Genomic DNA, 10,265 nt, shown 5'->3' with positions numbered 1-10,265 from the left:
CCTTAAACCAACTCCTGACATCTGTTTTGTTTCCCTTAGAAGTATGAGTGCAGATTGTATCAAGCCTCTCTGCAATAGGAATTACTCCCCTAATAAATCCTGAATATCCAGCCTTGCCCCTCTGTTAAATGGCCACAAACACAGGGCAGCAGGACAAGGATGGCTCCTCCAGAGCCCCCACACACTGCCCTGGCTGCTTCTGGCACATTCAGCCAGCACAACTGGAGCTCAGGCAGGGACCTGGGTGAAGGTTTTCCCAGAGCAGGAACAAGGGTGGCTGAGTTCCTGCAGAACAGGCTGCAGGGAATGGCCCAGGATTGGTTCCAAGCAGCCTCTCCTGACTTGTCCCTGTCCTTCTCCATGAACAGGTGCCCATGTGCAGCCACAGCAAATGTCCAACAGCAGCTCCATCAGCCACTTCCTCCTGCTGGCACTGGCAGACACGCGGCAGCTGCAGCTCCTGCACTTCTGCCTCTTCCTGGGCATCTCCCTGGCTGCCCTCCTGGGCAACGGCCTCATCATCAGCGCCGTAGCCTGCGGCCACCACCTGCACACGCCCATGTTCTTCTTCCTGCTCAACCTGGCCCTCAGCGACCTGGGCTCCATCTGCACCACTGTCCCCAAAGCCATGCACAATTCTCTCTGGGACACCAGGAATATCTCCTACACAGGATGTGCTGCTCAGTTTTTTTTTTCCTTTTCTGTGCTGCAACAGAATATTTCCTGCTGACCATCATGTGCTACGACCGCTACGTGTCCATCTGCAAACCCCTGCACTACGGGACCCTCCTGGGCAGCAGAGCTTGTGCCCACATGGCAGCAGCTGCCTGGGCCAGTGCCTTTCTCAATGCTCTGCGGCACACAGCCAATACATTTTCCCTGCCCCTGTGCCATGGCAATGCCATGGGCCAGTTCTTCTGTGATATCCCACAGATCCTCAAGCTCTCCTGCTCCAATTCCCACCTCAGGGAACTTGAGCTTCTTGTGGTTACTAGCAGTTTATCATTTTGTTGTTTTGTGTTCATTGTTTTCTTCTATGTACAGATCGTCAGGGCTGTGCTGAGGATCCCCTCTGAGCAGGGATGGCACAAAGCCTTTTCCACCTGCCTCCCTCACCTGGCTGTAGTCTCTCTCTTTGTCAGCACTGCAGAATTTGCTCAACTGAAGCCTGCCTCGATATCCTCCCCATCCCTGGATCTGGCCCTGTCAGTTCTGGGCGATGAAATCCTGCTCAGCGTGGGCAACTGAGCCCTTGAAGGACTTAGTGTCAGGTCAAGGCTTGCTTTCCCTCCCAAAGCCTTCCCTTGGCAGCCTTGGGCAGGGGATTCATCCTCCCTCCCTCCTCCTTACCACAGACCTGCTCTGTTCTTCTTGCAGGTAACCAGGTAAAGAGGGCTCATGATCTGACTGTACTCAGGAATTCTCCAAAAGCATATGGCACTTAGGAAAGCTTGTGTCTCCTTCCTGTTGGTTGGTAGCGACATCGCCATGATCTTGTTGATGACATCCTTCTCCTCCTCGTCCTCGTTCTCATCCTTCTTCTCCTTCTCGCTGTCTTCCCCCTCCTCATCCTCATCATCCTCCTTGTCCTTGTCCTGTCTCTTCCTCCTCTTATTCCTCCTCTTAATGCTTCTTTGCCTCCTCCTCTTCCTTGTCCTCCTCCTCGTCCTCCTCCTCATCCTCATTCTCCTCTTCCTCCTCGTTCTCCTCCTCATCATCCTCCTTTTCCTCCTTCTCTCTCTTCCTACTCCTATTCCTCCTCCTCATCTTCCACCTCCTCTTCGTCAACATCGTCATCGTCGTCATCGTCGTCCTCCTCGTCCTCCTCTTCGTCCTCATCCTCCTTTTCGTCCTCCTCGTCCTCCTCCTCGTCCTCCTTGTCCTCCTCGTCGTCGTCCTCCTCCTCCTCCTCTTGCTCCTCCTCCTTGTCCTCCTTGTCCTCGTCCTGCTCCTCGTCCTCATCCTCATCCTCATCCTCGTCCTCCTCGTCCTCCTCGTCCTCCTCCTCCTCATTGTCCTCCTCCACATCCTCATTCTCATCCTCTTTATCCGTCTATTCCTCCTCCTCCTCCTCGTCTTCCTCGTCCTCCTGCTTCTTGTCCTCCTTGTCCTCCTCGTCCTCCTTGTCCTCCTCATCCTCGTCCTTTTCCTCATCCTTGTCCTCCTCCTCATCCTCCTCCTTATCCTCCGCATCCTTATCCTCCTCATCCTCCTCATTGTCCTCATCTTCCTCATTTTCCTCCTTCTCCTCCTCCTCCTCTTCCTCCTCCTGCTCCTCCTCTTTCTCCTCCCCATCCTCATCCTCCTTGTCATTGTCCTCCTTCTCCTCCGCCTCCTCATCCTCATTCTTCTCTTCCTCCTCGTTCTCCTCCTCCTCCTCATGATCCTCCTTGTCCTTGTTCTCTCTCTTCCTCCTCCTATTCCTCCTCGTCATCTTCCACCTCCTCTTCGTCGTCATCGTCCTCCTCGTCATCCTCCTCGTCATCCTCCTCGTCGTCCTCCTCGTCCTCATCATCCTCCTCCTTGTCCTCCTCCTCATCCTCCTACTCCTCGTCCTCCTCGTCCTCCTCGTCCTCCTCCTCGTACTCCTCCTCGTCCTCCTTGTCCTCGTCCTCGTCCTCGTCCTCTTCCTCGTCCTCGTCGTTGTCCTCATCCTCTTCTTCGTCCTCATCCTCGTTGTCCTCATCATCCTCCTCCTCCTTCTCCTCCTCGACCTCCTCGTCCTCCTTGTCCTCTGCATCTTCATCCTTTTCCTTATCTTCATCCTTCTCCTCCTCATCCTCGTCCTCATCCTTCTTGTCCTCCTCCTCCTCCTCGTTGTTCTCCTCCTCCTCATCCTCATCATCCTCCTTGTCCTTGTCTGAAGAGAGCTTGGCAGAAGAATGGTTGTACAACAGGGGACATGATGCTGTAAAATTAATCCAAGCAGGGAGGGCTACGTGACTGCTGCAAGGTTCGCATGACCCTGAAGAGCAGATGGTGTGCAGAAATCAGGATATTGAAACTGCTTGGTATGTAGAAATAGATAGAGAAGAACAAAGAAGTACTAAGCTGTTCTAACTGCAAGGCCGGCTGGACAGGCAAGTATCATTCACAAAGATACTTTTAAGATAATAGTACAAGTCACATAGCAACCAATCATGAGCTCAGCTTTTGCAATATGTATGAGCTAATTAACGAACATATATAAACTGTGTAATCTGTCACAATAAACTGAGACTTGATGATCATGATATCATGAGTCTTGTCTCCCGTGGCACCCTCCAACATCTGCTGGCATGAAGACTTTTGTCATTAATATCTTGTCCCCAAGGTGCTGGGCGAATGGCTTCCCAGTCAGGGTCTTGGAGCAGAAGTGTCTTTTCAGAGCCCAGCCAGAAATGAGCCCTGAGGCAGCAGCTCTGCAGCGCTGGCCACCAGGCCGGGTTGCAAGGGAGGCTTCTGGCCATGCCCTGCAAGCAGCTGCTGCTGCCAAGGTGCCTTTGGTGCCTCGGGCTGTCCCTGGCACAGCTCCCAGCACGGCACTCTGCCCTTGTGCCCGAGGCCTTCCCTGTGCTGGGGCTGGCCTGGGGCTGTTCCTGCAGCGGGACCTGCCCTGCTCCTGGCACAGGAAAGGCAGTTCCTGCTGGAGCAGGAGGCTCTGCCTGCAATGGGCTCAAACCACTCCAGCAAGGCCCTGCTGACTTCAAAATTGCTTCCTAGAGCAGAATATCCTATAATTGTTATAGATTCTGGACTGTGGAGTAAATAACTCTGGTTAAGAGCTTATTGTCTAATCATTATCAGATTGTATTTATATAAATATATCTGGTATTCCATCAGTAATCCTGTGGGACAAATTGCATTGACAGATTGTTCAATTCTACCTGTCCAATCGTTTATACATAAACCTTTGACAAATTCTGGGGCCGGGATTGCATCCAGTCACTCCCAGTCTCCTCTCTTAGAAGGAATTGTAGAAGTCTGGGGGCCCTGCAGGGGTTTGAGGATCCATGGTGGCTGTTGGGTGTCATTTTTCCATCTCATGACTCAGCAGGAGTTTCTCCAATAATGAAATAAAGCTTTTGCCTGAAGCTCCCACTCTGCACATGACAGGAGTGTGTGTGACATCCTGGCTCTTTGGCAGCCTGGGGAATCCTGGAATGTCACTGTGGAGCCCCCGTGAGTGATAGTGACAGATCGGTGCCTTTGCAGCCCAAGGTGCCCTGGGATGTCACCATGGAATGGCTGTGAATGCCTCTGACCACACGGCTCTTTGCCATCCCCAGAAACCCTTGGGAGGGCTCCATGGAGCCCCTGTCTCTGTGTGTGACCTTCCTGCTCTTGAACTGCCTGGAGACTCTTGGAAAGTCCCCATGGAACCCCTCTGAGGTCCAGTGACAAATCTCATCCTAAGCAGGCAACAATCACCAGGAAAACCTGTTGCTATGGTCAGTTTCCATGGCAACCATCCCCAGCCCCTGTTGCTATGGTCAGTCCCTGGGCAGCTCCATGGAGACCCCATGCCAGGGGTGGTTGCCATGGACACCAGCTCAGGCCTGGAGCCCGTTGCCATGGCAACCATTGGCACTCCCATCCCCAGGGTCATGGATCCAGAACCACAGAATTGGCTGAGCTGGGAGGGACCCATCAGGATCCTCGAGTCCAACTGCTGGCCCTGCACAGGACACCCCAACACTGCCAGCCTGGGCCTGGCAGAGCTGTCCAAACGCTGCTGGAGCTCAGAGAGCCCTGGAACTGTGACCCTTCCCTGGGGAGCCTGGGCAGTGCCCCAGCAGCCTCTGGGCAAAAACCTTTTCCTGAGATCCAACCTAAGCCTGCCCCAACTCAGCTGCAGCCGCTCCCTCCACTCCTGTCCCTGGGCACCAGAGTGAAGAGGTTCCCTCAGCCCCAGCCAGGGACCCGCTCCCAAGGCTGCTGCCATGGCCACCAGGGCTGGCACCAGCTGGGATGCTCGGTTTCCAAGAACTGGGGTTTGGGAATGGGATTCCTCAATTTCCTGCTCCCGCTAAAACCGCCCTGCCATTTGCTGCCCTCCCACCTACCATGGAAAGCACAAAAGGCAAAGAATCCAGGCTGGAATAAGAACAATTTACTGGGAACAGCAACAAGACCGGGACCAAACAGGAACAGAAACAATATTGATAACAGAAGGGATAAGATAAACTATTTCCACAGAAAACTACATCACCAGTGACTGTCTCTTCCTGGCCACATGTTTCCTCCTGCATGGAAAGGACACCCATCTCCTCAGGGAGAGAGAAAGAGTCCCTTTCCTGCCCCTGGCAATGACCTGAGGTGGGAGTGAATGTAGTGACAGGGCCATGGCCAGACCCTCATGTTCTTCTATCCCACATCAGGTCATTGGCAGGGGCAGGAAAAGGGACAGGTGTCTTCCCAGCATGGATCACAGGGAACATGGATCACCAGGGCTCTTCCCAACATGGTACTCCAATGGGGGATGAAGCTGGAGCAGTGCACAAAGCTCTTCCTGCAGCTGGGGAATTTGCAGGGCTTCCCTTACTGGTGGCTCCGTTGGTGTTTGGTCAAGTCAGAGTTCTGGGTGAAGCTCTTCCCACACTGGGGACACTCGTATGGCCTCTCCCTGGTATGGATGGACTGGTGCCTGACAAGGGTGGAGTTGTGCTGGAAGCTCCTCCCACAGTCGGGGCAGCGGTAGGGCCTCTCATCCGTGTGAATCCGCTCATGCAGGAGGAGATTTGAGCTGGTCTGAAATAGTTTCCCACATGTGGGGCACTCATAGGGCCTCTCCCCAGTGTGGATGCGCTTGTGTCTGATGAGGTGGAAGTTGCGCTTGAAGCTCTTCCTGCAGTCGGGGCACTGAAAGGGCCTCTCCTCTGTGTGAATCTGCTGGTGGCAGAGGAGATCAGAGCTGGTGTGAAACCTCTTCTGACACTTGGGACACTCGTAGGGCCTCTCCCCAGTGTGGATGCGTTGGTGGATGATGAGGTGGGACCTGCAGCTGAATCCCTTCCCACACTCCCCACACTCGTAGGCCCATTCCCCAGTGTGGATCATCTGGTGTCGTTTCAGATTGTTGCTCTGCCTGAAGCTCTTCCTACACTCCAAGCACTTGTACGGCTTCTCCCCATGGTGAACCTCCTCATGGAGCTCCAGCTCCAAGCTCTGGCTTGAGCTCTGCCCACCTTCCTGGCCCAGGGTGGAACTTTCCTCCTCAGAATACCCTGGGCTGGGTTTGCAGCCCCTCTTCCTGGGGGATTTCTGGGGCTTTTCCTCCCTGTTGGATTCCTGTGCTGTGGGGCTGCTCAAAATGGCCTCTTCTACGACATTCTTCCACGGGGATTTGCCCTCACTGGTCCCCATCCTCAGCTCCTTGTCTGGGGGAGGAAGGACAAGGAGAGAATGGGATTTGCCTTCGTGCCACAGGGAAGGGCAAGGAGATCCCCCCAGTGCGTCCCCAGCAGGAGGGCACCGGCAGCGGGGCTGTCCTGCAGCCGGGAGCCGTGCTAAGCTGGGAGATGGAGCAGGAGAGAGGGGGAAAGGGGCAGTGACTTCCTCCTCACCTGCCTGGGCGTCCTGGGGCATCTTCCTCTTCCTTGCAGACTCCTCCTCCATCCAGCCAAAGTCTGGGTATGGGAAATTCTGTTTTGGAAGGAAAACAAGGGATGAGCAGATTAAGTTTTGTACTGGTTTGAAGGCAAACCTGGGAGAGAGTCTAAGCCAGAATGACAATTTAATAGGAAAATTAAGATTAAAGCAATGATACAGAAAGACTGGTTTAAACTCACAGAGTCAGGATATAACCTGACACCCAGATAGTCAGGGTGGTGGTAGCTGTCTGATGAAATGGTGGATGCAGTTTGGCTCGAGTGATGAATGTGATTCTGTCAAAGCAGTGATCCTGTAGAAGGGTCTGGTCTTCCTCTGAAGGTTCAGTGGTGGTTATGGAGCTCTGGTCCTCTGGGAATGCAGTAGGCAAGGTGGTCGTGGTGTTGCAAGGGTGAGATTATATCCAGGCAGGAATGCTTGGTTCCTCCCCCTGGGCGGAGCATCCCACAATGGGATGATGTAATTTTATCAGTCCTGCAGTGACACTCAATGGCCCATTAAGAGAAGATGGCCCCTGCAGGGCGTTATCAGGGCTGAGCCATGGAAGAGATAAAGAACACTGCCCCACCTGTTGATAACAATTTATGGAGATGGGGACTGAAAACACTTTTGGTTACATCTGACATTGTAACCGGAAACAGTGAGGCAATCCCTGCTCGGGGTGGGGGGTGAACACCACCCCCCTTACCCAAACTGGCTCAGGTGTAAAACCCCCACCCTGGGAAGGAAACGCACACAGGGGACAATGTCACACTTGCCCTGCACCAGGGGAGGTCTCTGTCCCTGTCACTCCCTTGTTCTACCCCTTTTCTTTTTCTTTCCATCTCTCTCTCTACCCCTCATTTACTGTTCAATAAAATCCACTTTGGATTTGGTCTCCTTAGCACCTTAATTGGGGCAGAGGCAACTCTCTAACAATTTTATTATCCAGATTGCAATATTAATTTGGCACAGTGAGTTCAGAGCTCTGTTGTCTGACCCCAAGTGCCTTTGACAACAGCCTGGTTCCCTCCTCTGAGGAGGTTTTGCCTCTTCTGGAGGAACTCTTGGAAACTTGGCTGCAGCTTTCTCTGAGCAAGTTATGGAAGAACTTATGAGGAAAATGGCTGTTTTGGGTGGCCAGTGTAAAGATAATATTTTCTTGTCCTTCCCTGCAAAGTTTGTTAAAATCACTGAAAGAAAGGGAACAAATGATACCAGCAAGACTGACAAGTCCTACAAGAAGCCCAGCTCTACCTAAATTCCTGAATAACTCCCAAATTCACAGGTTTGGGGGTTTTGCCAAATATGAGAATCATTATCTCCTTCGTCCCTGTCACCTTTGTCATAGCTACACAGTGCATTCTCTTCTTTTTAAGTATTGGGTTAAATGTCCACTTTTCTTTTTTTGGAACCTGCCAGCATCTTAGCTGGACCTGTGCTGGAACTGATGAAACTTGGAGTTGCCACTGAATTGCTTCTATTGTTGGTTTGTTCATGTTTGGGATTTGATTGCATTTCCATCACAAGTGACTTGTGGGAAGAGCAAATATTCTTCAATGCATTTTATGAAGGGTTTAAATTGATTTCTGCCAAGTTTGTTTTGTCCAGTGCTCAGGGGATGCTCGAGGGGTCTCTGTGCCTCTCTCCCCGGGGGATGCTTGGGAGGGGCTTGGATGGGTTGTCCCTTTCCCTGTCACTCCAGGCCATTCCCCAGGGGTGTCCCTGGCCCTGTTACCCAGGCCATTCCCCTGAGGGTTTGTCCCCATCGCTTTTACCCCGGGGGCTGTCCCTGTCCCTATCCCTGTTACCCCAGGCCATTCCTGAGGAGGTGTCTCTCTCCCGGTCACCCCAAGCCATTCCACAGGGCAGTCTCCATTGTTCTCGCCCCTGTGCCAGGGGAGTGCTCGGGGGAGACTGTCCCTCGCAGCCCAGGGTGTGCTCGGGGGTTGAAACAGGGTATTTAATAAGGTAAATTTAACATGGTAGAAATCCATTTGGATTTAGGTGAAATGTGCTGATTTGAATTATTAGTAGCTTGCTAGCATAGGTAAAATATGCTGTTTAGTCTGCTAGCTCTGCTGCTGAAACACGGATGAAAAACTGATCCTCACAAATCCTGTAAGGAGTTGCAGAGATGGTATGTTTATTGCAGTGCTGGATGCATGTGGGGATCGTTCCACTTCAAAGGACATCAGCACCCTGTGTAAGGGATAGTCCCATGTTCCTCTCATTTTTGCCTCACGTTTGCCGCAATGGCAGAAACTGAGATCCTGCAGACCCTGATTGGAGATCCAGTTTGGAGAGATGGACGATTATTTTTGCAGGTGTATTTGCTGTACCACCACAGACCACTGCTTCGAGCAGGGCCTGGCAAGGACCTGGCAAGGAGTAGCTTGTTCTACATGCTCACACCGGCTTCACGATACCTGCTAAACCCACAGATTTTCCCACCTCTTGGCCCAATGAACTTTGGGATAACTCTGGTGATCTCCCATGGAAGACCCCTCATCTGCCTCATGACCACTGTGATAGACAGAGATTGAAGCCCCTCCCAAGGACTGAGACTGAGACCACCACCACAGGGAGGAGGGCTGGCCTGATCAATGTGAGATGTTTCCCAGGTGTGGTTGATGGACCATGAAAACAATGGCTCTCGTTCACAGCTGATAACATGACCTGTTCCCCCTCAGTGGCTTCAATGGACTTAGTCTTCATTCTACCCGTTCCCCCTCAACGATTTCAATAGACTTTCAATGTCTTTTGCCTGTTCCCCTGCTTTGACAGTGGACTATAAAAGACCTCTGAGATAACCAAGATTTTGATTATCTTTGGTGTCTTTGGCGGGAGCTGCCCTGGCTCAAGGGAGACACAGAGAGAGAAAAACAGCAGGCAAAGAGAGGCAGGATAGAAAGGACGACACAAACACAATCAGCTGAGAAGGAGGCACTCTGAAAACAGAACTGCAAGAGACTGAAAAGGAATGGGATGGAAAGAAATAATTTTTAACTTGTATTTCCAATCAAAATACAATTTCCTCCCTTTCTCACCAACCTCCTCCTGGTGTCATTCAGCAGGGCTGTCAGAACGTTCTTCATTTTGAGTGGATTTTCCAGGCTGTACCCACAAGGAAACAGGGAATGGGGATTTCCTGATCCTGATTTCACATCCTCAACTGAGGAGAGGAGGAGGCAGCAGGAGAAAAGGACAGCTGGGCTTCACTCTTCCTCAGGAATGAGTGGGAGAAAGTCTCTCATCATGTCTGCAGCTGCTCCCACAGAGATGTGAGGGCTGATCCCAGAGCCCCAAGGGTCACATTCAGGGCTGCCCTCAGGGAATGTTCGCCTGGTATTGAGGGGCTGCGTGGCAGCACCTGGATCTTGGAGCACCCAGCTGCCCTCCATGTTTGGAGGTGCCTGAGGAGGGCTGGGACGATGCCAGAGACATCCTGAAGTGACATCCTCCCTGTCCCACTCTGCGTGTGCTCAGTCCCAAACCTGACCCTGATCCTGGTCTCAATCTCACTCCATGTTTAGACACACTCACAGTTCTGTATTTAATCTCAGTTCAGTGCCAGACTCGTCTAGCCCCAGACCCAATCCCAGCCCCAGCCCTAAAGCCAATCCCATGTTTTGCCTTAATCCCAATCCCAGCTCTAATCCAAATCTCAGCCCCAACTCCTACCCCAGCCCCAA

General features: G+C 52.3%; 1 protein-coding gene across 1 annotated transcript; it reads right to left on the bottom strand.

Annotated features, from left to right (window-relative positions):
- Positions 1–5,299: 5,299 nt before the first annotated feature.
- On the bottom strand, positions 5,300–6,373 carry LOC146764359 (uncharacterized). The gene has a single exon (XM_085565346.1). It carries the CDS (start codon positions 6,343–6,345, stop codon positions 5,521–5,523), a length of 825 nt encoding a protein of 274 aa, XP_085421472.1. The 5' UTR covers positions 6,346–6,373; the 3' UTR covers positions 5,300–5,520.
- Between the last annotated feature and the right edge of the window lie 3,892 nt (positions 6,374–10,265).

The sequence above is a fragment of the Lonchura striata genome, chromosome 35 (genome assembly GCF_050655825.1).
Source record: "Lonchura striata isolate lonStrDom1 chromosome 35, ASM5065582v1, whole genome shotgun sequence".
Taxonomy (NCBI): Eukaryota; Metazoa; Chordata; class Aves; order Passeriformes; family Estrildidae; genus Lonchura; species Lonchura striata.
Note: the sequence above shows the minus strand (reverse complement) of the source record. Positions and strands in the feature narration are given on the sequence as shown.

Coding starts and splice junctions, on each gene's coding strand:
- LOC146764359 (XM_085565346.1), bottom strand. CDS start 6,345: ATGGGGACCAGTGAGGGCAAATCCCCGTGGAAGAATGTCGTAGAAGAG.